The sequence below is a fragment of the Thalassophryne amazonica genome, chromosome 4 (assembly GCF_902500255.1).
Source record: "Thalassophryne amazonica chromosome 4, fThaAma1.1, whole genome shotgun sequence".
Taxonomy (NCBI): Eukaryota; Metazoa; Chordata; class Actinopteri; order Batrachoidiformes; family Batrachoididae; genus Thalassophryne; species Thalassophryne amazonica.
Genome location: NC_047106.1, coordinates 52,571,903 through 52,593,021, shown reverse-complemented (window position 1 = coordinate 52,593,021; position 21,119 = coordinate 52,571,903). Strand labels below are relative to the sequence as shown.

The 21,119-nt window shown below is 39.5% G+C and overlaps 1 protein-coding gene across 3 annotated transcripts in view; it reads right to left on the bottom strand.

The window, feature by feature from the left end:
* Positions 1–21,119, bottom strand: part of sik3 (SIK family kinase 3) — a 123,710-nt gene that overhangs the window by 30,938 nt on the left and 71,653 nt on the right. For 2 of the 3 annotated variants that reach the window (XR_004560022.1, XM_034167905.1), the window contains exons 7-16: positions 18,605–18,723; positions 17,625–17,735; positions 11,355–11,489; positions 10,659–10,739; positions 10,146–10,253; positions 7,340–7,498; positions 5,559–5,708; positions 5,361–5,434; positions 3,965–4,099; positions 1,213–1,354 (exon numbers count right to left, since the gene is read on the bottom strand). Coding sequence is in view for 2 of the 3 variants with exons in the window: in XM_034167905.1 (XP_034023796.1) it covers positions 1,213–1,354; positions 3,965–4,099; positions 5,361–5,434; positions 5,559–5,708; positions 7,340–7,498; positions 10,146–10,253; positions 10,659–10,739; positions 11,355–11,489; positions 17,625–17,735; positions 18,605–18,723 (1,214 nt within the window). In the remaining variant the exon portion in view is untranslated. The remainder of the gene's footprint in view (positions 1–1,212; positions 1,355–3,964; positions 4,100–5,360; positions 5,435–5,558; positions 5,709–7,339; positions 7,499–10,145; positions 10,254–10,658; positions 10,740–11,354; positions 11,490–17,624; positions 17,736–18,604; positions 18,724–21,119) is intronic. The other variant, XM_034167906.1, reaches the window with a different exon arrangement.

Below are 21,119 nucleotides of genomic sequence, written 5' to 3'. Positions count from 1 at the left end.
CAGAAGGACATCCATCTCTGAAGCAATTCACCAATCAGGCATGTACGGTACAGTGGTCAGAACATAGCCACTACTTAGTAAAAGGCACATGGCAGCTTGCCTGGAGTCTGCCAAAAAGGCACCTGGAGAACTCTCAGCCCATGAGACACAAAATTCTCTGGTCAGATGAGCCAAAGACTGAACTCTTGGTGTGAATGCCAGGCGTCATGTTTGGAGGAAAACCAGGCATTGCTCATCACCTAGCCAATACCATCCCTATAGTGAAGTATGGTGGTGGCAGCATCATGCTGTGGGGATGTTGTTCAGTGACAGGAACTGGGAGACTAGTCAGGATTGAAGGAAAGATGAATGCAGCAATGTACAGAGACAACCTGGATGAAAACCTGCTTCGGAGCGCTCTTGACCTCAGACTGGGACAACGGTTCATCTCTCAGCTGGACAATGACCCTAAGCACACAGCCAAGATATCAAAGCAGTGACTTCAGGACAACTCTGTGAATGTCCTTGAGTGGTCCAGCCAGAGCCCAGACCTGAATCTGATTGAACATCTCTGGAGAGATCTGAAAATGGCTGTGCACCAACGCTCCCCATCCAACCTGATGGAGCCTAACAGGTGCAGCAAAGATGAATGGGCAAAAGTGCCCAAAGATAGGTGCACCAACCTTGCGGCATATTCAGGAAGACTTGAAGTTGTAATTGCTGTCAAAGGTGCAGAAATAAAATACTGAGCAAAGGGTGTGAATACTTATGCACATGTGATTTCTTTTTTTTTTTTCTTTTTTTATAAATTTACAAACATTTCAAAAAAAAATTTTTTTTTCACATTTTCATTATGGGATGTTGTGTGTAGAATTTTGAAGGGAAAAAAAAAAAAAAAAGAATTTACCCCATTTTGGAATAAGGCTGTAAAATAAAATGTGGAAAAAATTGAAGCCCTGTGAATACTTTCTGGATACCCTGCAACTCCATTGTGGTGGTGCTGTTCATAGACAAAAATGCAAAAATTCTGTCACGGTCCTACTACCTATGGACCTGACCATATCTGTTTAAAATCTGTTGCACATGATCATTCAACAGTTCAGAACAATGTAAAAAACATGCCACTGTCAAGCCAGTTTGAACTCTTGAGTGTGGAAAAGAAAATTTCACACAAAATGTTTAAGTTCCTGACTGAAACAACACTTCCCCTAATATTTACCTACAGCATCATACCTGCTTGAGTTGCTTAATGAGGCTGCTGTTCTCTAAATGGGCTTTGAAGGCCTGGATTGTGGCAGCACCATCAGAGAATCGCCTCACAGGTGAAAAGCGCTCCATGGGGAGATGAAGGGTGTTACAATCCTTATAGCTGGATCTGAGGAGGGGACCACATGGAGGAGACGCACACACGCATGTGTCCACACAGGCGTGTGTGTACACACACACGCACAATAACAACACAACAGAGAGATCAGTCACACAAGGACAGAGGAGAGCCAAGAGACAAGATGCATCAGACCTACACATGCATAATACGCAAAAAAAAAAAAAAAAAAAAAAAAAAAAAATGGTGACGTTAGTAAAAACAAATATGATAATAAATCTCATAAACTGACGTTGTCAAATAATCCAGTGAAACCTAGCCAATAATATGTATTTTCATTCATATTGTCATTCTGATTAAGACGGGCTTCAGAATAATTTCTCATTGAAAGTTCATAGTTTTAAAAGCTGTTTAACGCATATCGCCAACGTGCCTGCTGAGCAAGAGGTCGGATTCCCAAATTACTCCAGTGGGGTTCCTAGTTGACAAACAATGATAAGGATATTAATGTTGCAATATTGCATATTTCCTCCTGCAGGACTAAAAGGAATACAGTTACAGTTATCTACTGTTGGTGTAAAGAACAACATCTACGATGGTGAGTGAGTAAGTGGATTTTGCCAAAAAAAAGAGAATCCTGTTTTCATTATCCATCCCTCCTTCCATTGTCTGAACATGTTTATTCCAATTAAGGGTCACGGTGTGTTGGACCCTATTCAGGCAGTCAATGGGCAAAAAGTGGATATACCTTGGACAGGCCACCATCCATAGCAGGTTGACATACTATACACAGAGACACCTTCAGTCACACCTACCGTCAATTTAAAGACACAACTTCACCTAATCAGCATGTCTCTGGAAGTGGGAGGAAGTCGGAGCACCTGGAGGAAACCCACGCAACACAAGGAGAACATGCAACTCCACACAGAAAGGACCGGGTCAGAAGTGAACCCAGGACCTTCTCGCTGGGAAGCAACAGTGATACACCACTAAGACATCATGCTGCACGTAACCATCATAATCCTACAGAATATAGGTTTAAAGAAACCTGTGTGAGTGTCACTTCTAAAACTTGAATTCCTGGGACTAACTGAATAATTTTGCACCAACCTGAAACCCAAATATGATGCGTTACATGTCTTCAGATGTGTTCTCATTAAACACATCTGAGAAGTTACTGCACATCGTACAGGTACCTCATACTCAAGTCTCAGACCATGCACTGATTCTGTGCGCCGTTGCATCCACCATACCACAGAACTGGCCTTTGTCCAGGATGGCAACCATTCAGGCAGATGACAGCGGTAAGCATTGATCCTGTTACTGGTCACACTGTAACTCAGTACAACCTGCTGCAACAACGGGTGGTCTACATCTAATACCCCCCCCCCCCCAAGAACATTCATGCTAGTGAGGAGGGTGGCATGACAACCAGTGGGATGAAAAACAAGTGCCCCTCTGTGCACTGTATTTTATATGTGCCGTCCTGGGCATGGTGTACCCTTCATCTAGGGACTGCAGAGGTGGTCCTCCAAACCACAGATCATCCTTTTTGGGTGTCTGTGCCGAGATTACACTTCAGCCCGATAAAAAATATCTTGTCAAGGTCAATAGCAAAAAGTAAAATTCTGTTGGAGCAATTTTGAAGCTGCCTTCCATCAGATGGAATGCTATGAAGGGGATGTAGAAAGCAGTTTGGTCATCTCCGGACAACAAGAAACCACAGGCTAAGGGGGTCGTCCTCTGCACAACGGCACTGAGGACAAAACCTGAGGTGGCTCATGTGGGTAATCCGAAATAGCCTCTGCCTGAGCAAGGATGACCATCTTTCATCGCTGTCTTAGAGAAGGGAAAAAAAATAAAATAGAATTGCATATAATAATAATAATAATAATACATTTGATTTGTGTAGCACTTTTAACAATGCTCAAAGACGCTTTACAGTTTAAAAACAAAGCAACTAAATAAATAAATAAATAAATAAATAATTAAAAAAATAATCACAAATTATATACACAAATATAAATTTTACTGAATTAACATATACTGTTTGATGTATGTGTAGTTGGGGAGAAAACCGTTTGAAGGTGTATGTAAACATCTGCAACTGTACTATTTAATGTCCACAAAAGCAATGAGTCCAACCAAATAGTGCAGCGGTACCTAACCCTTTTCTGTCACACTCCACTTTGGAAGCTTTAAATGGTCACAACCAATGCTCCACTCTGACAAAATCGGCTATAACGTACCAACATGCTAGTTTGTTGAACATTACCTGTTTCTGACAAGCATCTCCTTTAACTATTGAATAAATCGTAGCCTGCAGCATCAGCGGGTGTTTGTGTCATCCACCCACAAGATTTTGATTAAAGCAACTTCTGTTGAATAATCAGATTCAGCTTTACATCTGCTCACTAATGGCTCTAGCCACCACCCCCCCACCCAGGCTGTTAACTACTGCACAGAATCTGGCTCCGTCAACAGAGCAAAATAGCAACATTAATATTAGTATGACTTTTGGCTACATTTCTGCATTACTTTAAGTCTCAGTCTCTGCCTGCTGCCTCTGTGTATTATATGCAGAAAACAGTGCATTTGCTATGTTTGCGTCTATGTCTGTATTGGTGCATATGCAGCACTGAGTTGGAGATGTACCCTCACCGGGTGTATGTGTCGGGGGCCCAAACCCCCCTCTGGCGAGGGCCCTGGGGCCGCTGTGACTCTGCCGAGGGCTCGCCATGCGAAGTGCTCATTAGCGCGTGCGTCGTGTGCCGCTTGGAGCGGTTCGCCAGGTACCTGGGCCGCAGGGAGGGGGGAGGATGGGTGAGGGGTGGGAGACAGGAAGCAGCGCTGGTCAGCTCTCTGTCCTCATTGGCTAATAGAGGGGGTGAAAGCCCACCCCTTCCCACCTCTGCCAATGGGCGCCATCATTCATATAATCTTAGCCAATCAGAAAAACAAAATATAAAAGTTACATCATACATGAAAAGTTATAGCTTATGGGTATCCTTAGCTTTCACTTTGAGAAGTGAAATTATTGCAGCTTTTAGATAATTGGTTTTGCAAGCCTTAAAGTTAGCAAAGCTGTGCAAGAGAGGGCGAGAGAGTTGGGAGAATTTGGCGTTTGCGGAAATATAAGGAAGCACTCCGTCAATAGTTTGAGAGATAGGATGGCAAGATTTAATGGCAGATTTGGTTTGAAACAGCAGGAAAAAGCTGCTGTGCAATGTAGAAAGGAGGAGAAGTGAGGTAAGCGTCATAGTGGTGTAGCCACCTCCCGCAGGAAAAAAGCAGAGCAGTGCAGCCTAGAGGCACTCACTCCCGGCAACCCAGGACACCAGCAAAGTCTGGAAGTGCTGTCTGAAGAGGAAGTGCTGGAAAACCAAACCTGGAGTTCTTACTGGTACATTGCACATCTTCACTGACATATAAATTAATGATAGAATTTGCTTTACCTACTGTGGATTATTGATTTTCATCTTTGTTTCTGTCTTTGTTTCTCAACTTTCAAACATGAGTGCAGCTGAATGTAAAACTGGCCTGTGAATTCATTAGTGAGAACATATATCCATATAATTTGTTAAAACTACAAATGATCATATCTTCAGCTATACACAGCACAGCATATTGTGCAGAAGTACAAGTGGTGAAGTATATCACTGGTGCAATGTATTTTAGGCCTGCTTGTATAATAAGCATAACACTTATAAATGAAAGGCCAACAAACTGCAAACCATGAATTCGGCAGGTGATTTTATTGATGAGCTTTTACCCTCAATTCTTTGGCACTGAACAGTAAAAGGAAAGAAATAAAATCTTGCAGATTCTTAGACCTACATGGGAAATAGTTGCACAATAAAACTTTAAAAATAAACTAATGCAGCTCTCAGTTCGTGAAAAAAAAAAAAAATCTGATGTAATCTCTTCATACCCACAACTCCAATCTGAATTTAAAGAGACTGGTTGTCGCAGGCTATCAGGCTTCCCGGGCATCCAGTTTAGACAGCACTTCTGTAAAGTAAGCCCTATTGCCGAAAACAGCCAGCACAGGTTTTACCTCTGTACTGCCTCTTGGTCTGGCTCTCCATCTGAACCCTCCTCATCCACCGGAGCAACAGCAGGGATAGGGTGCTGAGAAAAGTAAGCAGTTAGATGGTCAACACTCATATAGTTTGCAGGGGTGATCATTTGCAATGCACATACAAATCACTCCAAAGGAAAAGTCCTGATCTCCAGGACAAACAATAACACTCACTGGGCTGGCTACAAGTGGAGAAGGCCCCCGGGGCCTCTTGAGAAGCTGTGCAGTGAGCTGAATATTTGCCCCACCATCGGAAGCCCTTCGACCCAGAGGGCCCATACCGTTGAGCAGTTGCAGAGTTGGGGGCTGCAGCAGTGACTGCTCCTGATCAGCAGGCACAGAAATAATTTTGTTAAGGAAAATCAAACACTAGAAAATATTCATATTACAACCAACTAAAAAAACAGTATGACTGAAACGCTACATTTGTTCATAAATGGTTAAATAAAACTCATATTTGCTCATGGAACACGACAATGCGGGTTGGCAATGTATCAAGGGAGTCACATGACATGCTGAGAGCATCATAGCCAGGTGATGGCAGTATGTGAATGTGTTAAAGCATTACACATAGCAGGAAATCACTGGCTTTATTTCCCCCAGCAAATCACTGGACCCACTGACTTTGCAAGATTTGTTCATGAGCCAAAAATATAACAAAAAAGTGTATATATATATATATATATATATATATATATATATACACACACACACACACACACACACATATATAACAGAATGATTTTATAGTTATAAAATACAAGTTTTAAAAATACCCTTTTTAAAAACTCAAGTCTCAGTAATTTTTCAATGAAAACCTATAGATACACGGTGTAGATGACAAAGCTGTAGTCACTATAACTTGTCTGACAGTATAGATTTTGCTTTTACTGTGCCAAGAGGTAGAACAGGCTTCGACATCATCAACCTGCACCAGTGAATCATCTGAAAACGTGAACAAAACTGTGACAACGTCACACAGTTTTGTTTTGCCATGAAAATAAAAACAGCAGAATGAAGAGCATACAATGAAGTTTGTCAAAAAAGGTTCTTTTGTATGGACACAGTTCGGAGTTAAGAAGTCAGACAGTGAGCAGAAATCAGTAAGTTACGATTATTCCTATCACCTTCAATCAAACCACACAGACAGGACAAGCCTCTCACCCTGAGTGTAAGCCCAGATACCCAACAGAGGAATCTCATTGCTGCCACTTGTTTCTGTGACCTTGTTCCTTTAAGGTCATGATCATGAGTGAGGATGAGCGTGTAAATGACTGGTAAATCAAGAGTCTCACCATCTGGTTCAGCTCTTTTCACCCGACGGTTCAATACAGTGTCTGCAGAACTTCAAACACAGCCCCCAATCCATCTGTCGATCTCACGCTAGAACTTGCCCCCATTCGTGAACAATACCCCAAGATACTTGAACTCCTTCCTTTAGAGCAATAACTCTTCCCTGACACACAGGGTACAATCCAATCCACCTTCTTGACAGAGAACCAACAGAGACGACATAGAATGCAAATTATAGTTTGTAAAATATTATATTTAATGCCCCCTGATATACAGTAACCATATATGTGCTTCAAATTATACCATGATATAAATTTAGGCTATACCGTCCAGCCTTATGTAAACCCACTGAGAATAACAGGTACGTATGTACAGGTAGGTACATGACACTTTTCTTTCAGCAGTGCAAAACCTTTTGTAAAATATCCACACAATGTCTGCCTTACACTGAATACAATCTAACACAGCAAGAGAAAGTCAAATATATCAACTGGTAGGGAAAGGTATTTCACTTTAAATCAGCCTTGGAACCAACAGGGGAGCGAAACAAAACAGGTGATGTTTAAGATGGAAATGATAAGAGATTTGAGAGAGACGACATTATTTGAGACACTGATTTCCCCCTTTAAATACCTTGCCCAGTGTATTCCAAATAACTGTACCTTGTACTCCAGCTGTTGTGTGGGCTGCAGGATCTGTGTGGGCATGAGTGTGTGCATTTGGCCCATATTTGGAGCAAGTGATGGGAAGGGGGGCTGGTGCATGGTGCCACGAGGGAAACCTGGTGGGAGTTTCTGCAGGTCCTCCTGCATATCTGTCCTGCAGTAGGAGGAGATAGAATGAACAAGTCAATTATGTTATGCTAGGATTATTTAAGTACAGCTTTATTGACAAAGAATGCAATACTTCGAGATTAATGTGTCACTAAGAAAGACATTAACTAGAGATTATTAAATATAAATATCGGAAAACAAATGACAGCCTGTTCTAAAGACGACAGACAGATCTACAGTCGAGTCTCAATGGCAACAATTTCTGCAATTTTGCCTATACATGACCAGAAATGCTCCAAAATAACGATCAAGATTTACTTATGTGCAAAGTTTTATCTTTAATTCAAGAGGTTTAACAAACATCCAAAAATAAACCATTGTGGGAATAGACTCATTTTTATACTATAGTTCCATTTTCAGAGGCCATAAGTAATTAGACTAATTATTATAAATCTAAGGACAACTGTTAATATTTGAATGAAAATCCTTTTCAGTAATGAATGCCTGAAGTCTGGACCATATGGATATCACCATATTCCCAGTTTACTCCCTTGACATGCCTTGCCACAGCCTTATTGCAGACTGAAGGTCTTTCTGTCTTCACTAGTTTTGAAGAATATACTGTTTCTTTACCTTAAGAAACTCTTGGACTGTTTTAGCACTATGCTTTGGATTATTATCCATTTGCACTGAAGCAGCATCCTCTCAGGTTAGCAGCATTTGGCTGAATCTGAGCAGATGAAATAGTCCTACAGGACTATATTATCAAGTGTAATGGATACCTTCAGAATTCATGATGATCTTTCTATCAGCAGTCACATCATGATGGGGAGCTCCTTCCGACTCTAAGTAGACTGAGTGTTTAATCTGCAATCAACTTGAAATGCCTCAGATGTAAGCAACTAACTGTAAAAATCAATCATTTTAAAAAGTATCTTTCCATTTAGTGAGTTAAATGTGGATGTTTATCCTCAAAGTGCTGCACAGCACTTGTCATGACATTTATCCCTCTTCACTGATGACAAGAAGTGGCTTACTATGAGCTTTTAGTGTGACCCATACAATCACACTGTATAGCAACTGAGCTCACCGTGGTGTTTGATATTAAAACTGTTTTGGTCCTGACTGAAAAAAATGAACCAAACACAAACAAACAAAAAGGTCAGTGTTCCCTTTTAACCAAAGTAATAATTGACTATTCAGAAAATATTTAGATAAATCAAAAATTTAGAACATTTTTTTTTTTTTTTTAATGCAGCGGTGGTTAGCATCCAGAGCTCACAATCGATTATAAAAATAATCGAAGCACGTTTTTGTTCATCTTGTTAGCTTGCTAGGTACAGTTATCTTATTAACTGCTTATTTAGCTCTTCTAACTATAACTAGCTTATTTTCATTTTTTACAATTTTATTTTACATGGTGTAGATTTTTAATGATTCATCAGTTTCTGTGTTCTTTTAAAGATATCAACATATAGTACCTAAGTTCTTAGGTTTCCATTTGATAGCATAATGATTATACTTTTTATTTTCCTACAGTATGCTAACAGAGTTTATATAGATACCAATACACTCATAGCTTCTGTTTCTATAATAAAATACCAGATTTATAGCTTAGCCTATTAACTATATTTAATTTTACTAATAGTCTACATACTAAATTACCTATACTACAATCTTCTCCTGTGATGTCTTATCTTTCTTATGTCTTATTATTTATTATATTATATATACTTCTTTCTTGAGCTGCTTGGGTGGGTAGGGAGAGTTCCCATGGGATAAAAAAAACTTTTCAACCTACCATCCATGCTTCTCGGGACCGGGCGCATGGGTGGCTCTGCTCTACTCTTTTCTATTCACCTGTTTTGCTCTTCCTTTTTGGATGTTTAGATGATCCTTTGTATGCTGACATGGTTCTGCCTTAGAATTGGAATAGAACGTGTAAGATATACCTCACTGAATTTTCAATTAGCTACACAGGTGGACAAAGAATTAAAAAAAAGAAAAAAAGAGAAAATAAGAAAAACAACCAAAATAGTCTTTTTTTAAACTAGTCTTGAAAACTTTGGTCACCTGAATCAAAAAATCTGATCAGTTGATAAATAGGTATGAAGACAACCATGTCAGGTCAACTACGGATGACCACGAACACTCGCCTCCATTATTATCTTTTGAAGTAAACATCAATCTTGCAAACACGTGGGATGGCCTACTGGCCTTGTTGAAATACTGACATCCTCAGAAACGAAGCATGTGCTTGCTGGATCATGCATAGTCAAACAAGGCACAGCCATAACACTGCAGCTGATGCAACCTCAAGATGCATCTGTGACAGACCTCATCAGTGTTCACAAATACCCCCTATTTGACACAAAGTCCATTTCAGCGATTTGTTTAAAAAAGAAAAAAAAACACACACACACACACTCAGATGCAACCTTATTTCATTGGTTCGCATCCAGAGCTCACAATATTACAGCGACACTGAAAGCACTCAAGGTCCCAAGACCTGGATGTTTGTTCTCCTCCAATAATATGAGCAGTATCATACACCTCTGTCTAGCAACATCATAGGCTGAGCTCCTTAAGATGTGACTGTTGCTGTAAGTCACAGGAGCTCAGCATGAGGTCAAAAACAGTTCCAACATTTAATAGTAGGTTGGAAATGTGTGGATGTTTGTGTGAGTGCGTTACCTTGGTCTGGTACTCCCACAGTGTGCCGCCTCATTGAAAGGTAGCGAGCCATGGCCTCGGGAGATGGCTCCTCTCCTTCATCACTGTCTAATGCCATGTTACCTTCCGGCTAGATAATAATAAATAAACACATTTATATGTAGTAACCTATGCGAATATGCATGGGCTTTGTTTATCTGCAGGACTGTGTGACAAAGTATCAAAATAAAATAATGTATATTTTAAATGGATTCCATATTGTGAACAAACTTACTTCTACTTACATGTGTTCATACACTACAGCATGAGTCACAGGATACACCAACAGTGGTAAAATCAAAATATATGCAAATTAACTGTTTATGATATGAGCCGACGTGATGCTCTCTTTATGATACTCTTTATGAGAGTCAATCAAATGCTATGACAATGTATGTTATGGGCCTCGGTTTGGATTGTGGCATGTCAATCCTAAATTTCACATCAATCATGGAGTTCCTCATTGGTGCTGGAGTGGATGCTGTGGTCAACTCACCTCAACAATCTGGTTCTCTGGGTTAATGAGCTGGACATGTGGAACGGTCATGCTAACTGGATTACCCTGCTGATCCGTTTGCTGAGCACACACACAGACATACATATGCAGAGGTCAGGTGGGGATTGTACTCATTCTCTAAAGATCTTATTACAAATGGATTGAGAGACATTGGTTATAGCCAGCAAACCCAATCGGGGTTCACAATACGAACATTTAAGTTTACGCTCCTGTAAAATAGCCAAGAAAAACGCTGTTGTTTTAGCAAAACACTAGAAAGGAAATCTCAAGTCCACTTCTTATTTGATGCATGCAAAACCCTGCACTTCTAAAGTAGACAGGGTTCTTTGTGCATCTACATTATTTGTGCCAGTAAAGCAAATTTATGCCAAATTAAAGAATTAAATTTTTGTGCCTCACAAAAGTGAACCTCAACTAAAACAGGTGCTTTAAATGGAGAAGTCGTAAAACATTCCACCATAACCAAAATTAACTGCAATTATTACAGTTGTAATATACAAAACCGTATGTACAGAATTTCGAGCAAATTTTGGTCTACATCATAATGTGTGATGGCTCATCAAACCTTGTAATGACTTTTTAAAAACAAAAATTATTTCTTGCAAAATATTACAACACTATACATAAGGTGGACTACACACACTACCACTACAAATATCAAGAGGAAAGGAGTACCTGCACAGCATTGAGGGGAAAACTAATGGAGCGTGGTGTAGGAGGAGCAACACGAAGAGTTTTGTGTTTCTTGAGGCGGTCTGCCAGCAAACTGTAAATGGCACTATAGTGATCATACGCATCTGTTTGTAGGGACTGGTGGAGAGGGGGGGTAAAGAGATATAGGGGGGAAAAAAGAGCCAAAATGAGAATATACATAATGGAAATGAACCACAAAATTAAGATTTATTATTCTAATGAATGCTACTGGCTTTTGATAGATGCAAAAAAATGTTACTAGTTTATAACATTAAATAAAAAAACAGATCAATGAATAAATAAATAAAAAATCACAGACTTAAAATAAGTGTGATTAATCACCCTACTATGATGGCTTCATGATGTAGGTAGTTAAAGTAGCTTTCGCCCAAAGCACCAATCCAAAAAACAATATACTGAACATGTCAACCATGTCTCACTCACTCACCTCAAAGCTATATTATGAATCAGCATTAAATGCTGTTGTTAGCTCATGGGTTAAAGCAATAAATTTTCATCTGACTGAATTTTTTTCCTGGCAATTCCCTAAAATGTGGCGTAGTGGGGGCACACACTGTTTTTTCCTCAAATACAATAAACACATTAAACAGCATACAAATCAATTCTAAATAGCCTCTAAGGAGAGACAGACAAAGCATAAAAAGAATGCAAAACCTGAACATAAAGGTACATAAAAGGGTGGTGGGGGGCAGGGTGTAGTCTTGATTCTGGGGGGCCTGGGGGTGCTCCCCCAGAACATTTTTTTAAAGACCAAGTCAAATTTTGTGTATTCTGGTGAATTTTAATGGGTATGAAACCCTCTGAATCAAATAAAACTCACTTCAATCTGTGAAGTAAAACACAGTATTGATTATGGGGGGGGGGGGGGGGGGGGGGGGGGGGGGGGGGGGGGTCTGGGGGTTCTCCCCCACAATTTATTTTTAAAAGAGCAAGTTAAATTTTGTATATTCTGGTGAATTTTAATGGGTATGAAGTCTTCTGAAACAAACAAAAAAAAAAAAAACGCACTTCAAACTGTCAAGTTCTTTGTCTTCTGTAGTATTTTGAATTGTTCTAATCCGGTTGAATGCACCAAATGGTTGCTGTGTTGCTGTACAGTCAATAAAATACAAAATTAGGGCCTAAAGCAACTGACAACGTTGTTCTGCTGTGCACAAAGTAACACTGTCACCAGTTTTTGAAAACGCATGCGCACTGAGAAAACTCAAAACTGGCTTATTCACATTTAATCTGTAAAATGCTCTCCCTGCCTAAAAACAAACTGGGCTGCAACTAACGATTATTTAGTAATCGATTAATCTTTTTTTTTTGTTTGTTTATTTTGAGAGATTTCCATCAGGTTTCAATCCGATGATGAGCATTTTTAGATGCCTACAGAAACTATCTCAACCACTGACACATATAACAGCAAGAGTCCACAAAAGTATTTTAAAGGCCTGACTAAAGTGTAATATGTGATCTTTAATAAGTTATTTTCATGAAAAAAGACAAAAATGTGCAATTACTGCATTTTTTTGTGTAAAAACACAGCTTAGATGTGGTTTGACTGAAACAAATTGTCATTAAACTTAACCAGTTGTATATAATTCTCGTTTTACATTACTTAGTCCACATTTCATTTTATTTTACCTTATGTTTATATTAGTTGTGCATATACTCTGAATAATTTACCGTTAAATTTCACGATCTTTCATTTGGCTAAAAATTACTCGCACCACGGAAAGCACCTTTTGTAGTTGCACTCAAATCTCGTTGTAATGGAAATTACAATGACAATAAAGGCGATTCTGATCCTTCTGATTATTATTATTATTATTATTATTAATATATAAATAAAAATAAATAAATTATAATTCGTAATACATCTGACTCTTTTACGACAACACTAAGCCATTATTTGTTATACAGAAAACATGTACACAAACTGTGCTGAGATGCGAACAGCTTAATGCTAACTTTATCATTGAAAACGCCATAGACATGCTAACGCGTGAGCATCGGTCCGGTTTTTAAGTTATAAAATACATCAACTGTTTTAGAAGACCATAACGGGTCGGTTTAATATAAAAAAGGTAAATATTACTCACAGACATATGTTCTTTAGGGTTTTAGCGGAGAAAAATTAAGATAAAGCGACAAACCATCGAAGCAGAGTCGGAACATTGCTTCATTGGTTCAAAGCAAAGCCACACCTCGCTCTACTTGGGGAGTGTCTGCCAATGTTCCCACAAAAACAGAGAGGAGAAGGACCGTGGCTCATAGCAAGCAGTAAACAGAGCGGAGAGGAGTGAAAATTCACACAGTCCCTTCACCCGCAGTCCACGCTGACATTGCTGCTGTTTTTGATTAGCGCAGAATGGGATGTTGCTTTGACAGTGAGAATATCATATTTCAGCCCCAAACACGCATGACACCACGTGCGCACGCGTATGTGTGGTTAAATTTTCCAAATGACAGAAATCTGTTGCGGTGACGGACAACTTTAACCCATGTGTTAGCTACATATGATCCTGTTTCAGCACCAATAAGTCCACAGTAAGAATGACAGATTCACAGAACATACTTAACTACGTTCTTTCCACTCAAAGTATGTTCATATGTGTAGACACATATATACAAAGTTTCACGATAGTATAACTTAAAAAAATAAATAAATGAATGTAAAAATGTTCCTCACAAATATCAGGGTTGACATTTTTCACACACTGTGCATCATTATCTTCTATTGCTTGCAATTAATTTGATGGATTTAGTTATATTTGTTGGTATAGTAAGGATCTCCCTAGCCCTTGAGAGGTTGTGGGCCTAGTAGTGGCGAATGTGGTGAGCCTAGTTTGCTTGTCAACCACCACAGTTGCAAATATAAAAACCTTAAACTTCTATTAGTAAGTTCCATTATAATTTCATTATTATCAAAGGTGTTATGCATAGTGTGCTGCAGACTTCTCCATAAAAAACAGGCTTAAGTACAGATGCCACCACCCGACAGAGGGGGGAATAGCAATCATTGTAAATAATTTAATGAGAGCAGCTTAGTTCATATTTGTAAGGTGAAGAAAAGTAAACTGTCTTCATGTGTAGCAGGTGAACCACATTTCCTCACTTTTGTGCACTAAGTTCACAGTACCTTTTACATGATTATTATCATTGTCATTTACTGTGAGGTAATTTACACATGAAGGTAGAAATATTACGTTTCATGAAACAAGAACATGAACATACTCAGATGAGTATGTGTGTAATACACAGCGGATGTGGTCACAGAGCACTTTTCAGCCACTGTGCAACTCAATTAATATAAACTATCCCTATTAATGCTTCACAGATATTACTGAGTTTCTGACAATACTCAGTAAAAAGCTCCATCACAGCTGTGAAAAAGTATGATAATGTTTGGATCCAATCAATAACCAAACCTGGGCGGATTCATGTACAGGCTGGTCTGAGCTGAAGACCAAGAGCCCAACATTACATGGGACCCCCACAATATTGTTCACTAAACTATTGTGGAGAATACACATACACACAAGTAACAAATAAACAAATGGCGTGCCTATAATTGTAAATACAACACTGCTCCATTGCATGATGAGAACAGATGCATATCAGAATGTGACAACATTTTTTAAGTTCATGAAATTAAAATTTAATAAAAAATTATGCACAATGTTTTGGGGTCCTCCTTGAAAGTGTTTAATTAAGAATTATATTATCACAGATGGAAAACTTGCATTAATTAAACTGGGTACTATTTACCTCCATTCTATAATTATAATGGGGTTTTAAAGCCCTACAGAGAAATGGAACCCAGGACCTCCTGGCTACCTTAATCAGCCCCGACCACAACTCAACATGAACAAATAAATGTCCACCTACCACAGACTATTAAGGAATAGGGCCTAGTTCAAAAATAATGAAGCCAAAGTGTGACATAACCATCAAAATATAAAAGTGGTCTTTTTTGTGAAATTTTATCATTTTAGGTATGGTTATATATCAGAGTTTCAATATTTCTGTTGGTCTCGGTTCAGTCATTGCTAGAAATTATTAATGCATATATACTATAATGTGCTAGAGCGTAACACTTGCAACAACAGTTGGACATATCTTCTTTAGTCTGCAGAAGCCTGAAACAAAGAAATTCTGTTCATTAGTTCCTGGTATTATTGAACAAGTAATATAATTATTCTATTGAAGCAGAGTAGGAGATATAGCTAAGGTTAGACAGACGGATAGATAAATACTTTGTTAATCCCGAGGGAAATTGTGTGGCGTCTGTCGCTCTCATTCATACATATAAAAGTTACACAAGTTAAAAAAATAAGTTAATGATAAAAACAGCACAGAGACAAGTTAATAAATAAATAGTACAAAAACAGTATATAAAGTGCAACAAGTGACAGGAGTCAAGGCACCTGACACTATGTTTAGGCATTTATAGCCCCCGTCTGATGTGGCTACATTATACAGCCTGATGGCCCGAGGGATAAAAGAGTTCTTCAGTCTGTCAGCAGAGCATTTGAGGGAGAGGAATCTGGAACTGAAGGCGCTCCCCTGCTTGGATATCACAGAGTTCAGGGGGTGGCTCTGATTGGACAGGACTGCCCTGATCTTGGAGAGTGTTCTCCGCTTCAGCACCCTCTCACCAGGGTCCAGACACAGTCCCACCACAGAGCCTGCTTTTTTAATGAGCGGATTCAGCCTCAGAATGTCCTTCTTCCTCACACCATCCCACCCCAACACACAACAGTGTAGAAAAGAACACTGGACATGATGGACTGATAGAACATGTACAATAACTTGGAGCAGACCCTGAATGAAGCCAGCCTCCTAAGAAAGTACATTCTACTCTGTCCCTTCTTATAGACAGCATCCATATTAGCTGCCCAGCTCAGCCTGTTATCCAGCTGCAGGCCAAGGTACCTATAGGTGGAAACCACCTCCACCTCGGATCCGTCAATTACGATGGGCTGCACACAGGCTGGCGCCCACCTGAAATCAAGCACCACTTCCTTTGTTTTGGTGGTGTTGAGAAGGAGCTTGTTTTGCTGGCACCATCTCACAAAGTCCCTCACCACGCTCCTGTACTCTCCCTCTTCACCCCCCAATACATGCCACAATTGCGGTGTCATCTGAGAACGTCTGCATGTAACATGTATCCGAGTTGTAGTGAAAGTCCGTAGTGTAAAGGGTGAAGAGGAGGGGTGAAAGCCCCATGCCCTGAGGTACTCCAGTGCTGCCACTGAAATGATTAAAAAAGGTGTTCAATTCCTCTGCTCGCTGGAGGTCCATGCAGCCCACATTGCCCTTGCTACTGCAGCCTGTAATGGCTTTCATACCATTCCAGACTTCCCGCATGTTGTTTTCACCCAGCTTCCTCTCCAGCTTTTTACAGTATGCCTCTCTAGTCAGGCAGATTTTAACCTCATCTTGCACCTCCCTCAACTTCTCACAGTCTCTGCTCCTGAACACTTCCTTCTTATTTAGGACTTGCTTCACCTCAGAGGTTATCCACGACTTCTTGTTGGGAAAGCACTTTACTGGTTTCACAGGCACCACCACATCCATACAAAAGTTCAAATAGTCAGTTATACACCCCCTGAAGGTCCTCACCATGTACATTCATAAACACACTCCAGTCAGTGGTGGCAAAGCAGTCTAAGTGCGTCCTCTGCTTCAGGGGACCACTTTCTGACCTGCCTAGTTGTTACAGGTTGCGTTTTCACTCTGGGTATATATATTGGCTGCACATGGATGAGGTTATGGTTGGATTTCCCCAGAGGAGGGAGAGGGGACACTTTATATGCATCTGTGGCATTTGCATATAACAGATCGATGGTCCTATTTTAAAATAAATTTATACTTAAACTGTTAATTTTTACAAGTAGTAAAGTAGTGCATACCGTATTTGCATGCATGTTTGTTTTTGCCCCTTATGAATCATTGTGAGGCTAATCATTCCCATGTGATTAATTGAAATTGCCACCAATCAGCCATAGTGGTGAACTGTTTTTGAACCCCGGAGAACCCTGGTATGTATGCATGTATGTTAAAATTAAACACGTTTGTACACTGTGCTTAATTTTAATTTCTACATATGAAGGCTTAAATTTTTATTGCTACATTGCTGTGTTTTTGACATTTTATTCTGGACAGCACACTGAAATCACTTGCTAAAGAGTGCTATATAAATAAAATTACTATTACTATCAGTATGTAGTTTTGTCCAACCTGCATGGTCCGTTCTCTGTCCAAGCCCATTTCAGACATGGCCAACAGCACCTGATCATTGATGAGCTCCGTCTCCCTCTCAGTCTTCACCTGCTCACACTCTGCTATCAACTGGATGAGGATGAAAGTGAGGAAGAGGGCAGAGATGGAGAGCACACAAGTAGAAGAACTGATGGCAGGAAGACAAGAAATACACAATCTAATGAAATGTGTTTTCCCAAGAAAATTAGTTATTGGAAATAAGTGCTAACTCCAGGGAGTTGTTATAGTGCATCAAATAACATTACTAGTCATTTATACTGAGCCTTATCCCATGCTACGCGGTCATAATAAATATTATATTACCCCACCTTCTTATATAAATCTGATCTGAACAGGGTTAAACTCTGTAACAAGCACAAAACTGTCCATCCCTAAATACACTGAACCCTTAGATGGTGAACCAAAGCAATGATGTGCGCCAAAATGCTGGATAGCTAGAATGCAGGATCCATAGTCTTTAGGTATAACTTAACTTTTTCTTCCACAAATTACACCAATCAAGTAAAACAGATTCAATTTGTCACCACATGTGATCATGACTGATGATTTAGTAACACAAATTAAAGTTTGAAATTCAGCCTAATCAGACCCACAGAGCTACGACCTAAACTCAAACGCAAGTATAACAATTTTATTTTTTAAGAGATGCAGCCCACAAGTAACCTGAGGTCAATAAAATATGTCTGAAACTAACCAGGACACAAAATGCATGACATTCAAACTGCAGTGTAGATTTACATGCAGATGCCAGGCAAAACGCTTGGTAACAAGTGACTAATTCTGATCCAGAATCAACTCATCAAATTTAACAAATGTTGTAGTGGAAGAAGAAATGATCACATACAACCAAGACATTGAAGTGACATCAACTCCAAACAAAGTGTTTCAGGACATGAATAGAATACATCTGATTTAAAAATCATGTGGAGGGGTCTCACCCTGTCGAATTCTGGGTCCGGGTCACCTTGTCTCATCCACTTATTCTTACAAATCTGCTCCATGGTCAATCGTCTGGTGGGCTCCAGAACCAACATGTGTCTGATCAAGTACTCACAGTCTGCAATACCACACAACAGTTTTTTTTTATTTTTTTTTTTTATCTATATCAAGCATGACAACTGAAAAATAAAGCAGAAACCAAACTCAGCATGGTGGAAAAGTAGTTAGTGCCCTTGTTTCCAGAGCAGAAGGTTCCTGATTCAAGACCACCTACATGGAACTGCATTAAAAAAAAACAAAAAAACACCTGAGAGAGCGAGAGAGAGAGCGAGAGGAAGCGATATCACCCCTCAAATTGCAAAACATACACCAGGGCTGTGAAATGAAAACTGAAATCCAAGAAAAATTTGCAGGGGGTCGAGCTGGGGTTTAGGGCCCAAGGGGCCCCAGAAACTAAATTAATTTTGTGTCTAATAATACATTTTCAGCATCTCCTGGGAGAAAAAAAACCTCAAAAGAAGTGCATATTTAACTGATCCTAGACTCAACCTTTCATTTGAACTGTCAATGATCATGTTGAAATAACAGAATATGATGTGGAAGTAGGACTTGGAATGATTTTCCTTTTAATTGTAAACCAAATTATGCATCAACTCAGAACAATTAAACTACATGAAATTCATGAAGACTGAAAAGACTTAAAGCATTTCAAAAACCACAACTAAAGCTTGTAGAATATTTTGAAAATCAGGGTATAACATACCTTATAGTAAAAAAGTCACATATTGTGTAAATTCCTGTAAATCCAGTGTCTTTTTTCCCATGAAAAAGTCTACATTAATAAAAACTCATTTACATTCTTGTGTAAATTCATGTAAATCCATTCAAAGCCACAATGTCTTTTTTCCAATGAAAGAAAGTCTAGATTAATAATAAAAAAGTCACATAATCTTATCTAAAATCCTGTTTGAACAGCATAATGTTTATTTTCCAGGGAAAGAAAAATTCTTACCGTGTTTCTTGATGGCACAGTTCGCTTTTCCCGTTTATCTTTCAGGTGAGTTCATGAAGCCAGCGACAATTCCATGAATTCTTGTCCTTGTCAAACTTTTTCAAGCAGTCTTTCTCACCATCTCCCCTCTGTCTGATGTCACTCCATGACACAGACATGCTGCAAAATTCTTCTTTTAAAAACTTGACAGCTCTAAAAGTTTGCGATGGCCACATGCTACATTTAGCTTAAGCGCCTTGCAGGAGCCACACAGCATCGCCGCAGCAACCAAACAGTCCCGCTTTACAACAACTGTCAAAACAGCTACTCTTTGAGTCCCATTTTTCCTCCGCAAAGTTCCGCGGATCCGAGGACACAGATTTGTATCTGAAACACACAGATCAGTGTCCGCAGACTTATAAAAATTGCACAATGCCGTAAAAAAAGGAAACGCTTTGCGATAGGCATTTTAAAAACTCAGTGATGATCACAGAGTACAACACTAACGCCCCCTACCTCCTCCCCATGATGAAATCCGCGGAAAATCATGACCACACTGAGCATTTTTTGCTGCACTACAAAATGTATTCTGAAAATTTTTTTGAACTTCAATTAATGTGGTGGTCATGGCGTGTGTGTGTGCGTGTGAAAACTATCAATTTTCATTTTGCATATCAGGGCTTTTTGTTATTTTAGAATACAGCTGTAATCCTGAGCTACAGAGAAAGTGTGTAATCTGAGGTAACAGAGGATCTGAGGACCAGGGTGACTTCTGCTACATACGTATGTCACAGAGGTGATAAACTGTGACACAAACTCATCTTAAATCAGGAGAATATCTTTGAAAACACTCAGAGAATTGTGGGACTTTCAAGATGTTGAACAATAAGTATCAAACACATGAAAATGTAGAAGGAAAATAAAAAGATTCTGAACAATATGGCCCCTTTAACAATTTGTCTTACTGAATTGAAGACATTTAATTTTTTAATCGGCCCATTGAAGATGAAAAACATCACAAATCAAGCATTTTTAGATCATTTTAAACTTGGTCCTGTTGTTTAAACAGTGCAAAAAGGCGTCCAAAGCCTCAGACATACAAACCAGTTATTGCTCTCAACAACACTATTTACAGACCAAGTCAATGATGTAGTTAATTGGGCAACGCAGCCTCGTTTGAGGGCAGGCGCTAAAAGGCAACAAACACAGTATAACAGGTCAGCATAAGTGTTAGCATCAGTAGGCTAACACTTACCAACACGACCTCTCTCATTTGCCTCGTCTTCCCTTCTCCACTAGGAACCGAAATAAAGTGCACTTTTCGCAACTGCTTCGCTGACTGCAGCCGTAAACAAAACAGTACACCATTTTCCCATTACAACTGACGCTGTCTGTGGGGAGAGACTAATCCCCGGGCAGAGTGTCAGCACAAACCATTCAGAAAATGGGGGTTTCAGCGGAAACTATTTTAAACCGCACGTCTTAAACCGGCAGGTCCGCTAGGGGACAGAGAGTATGCTTTT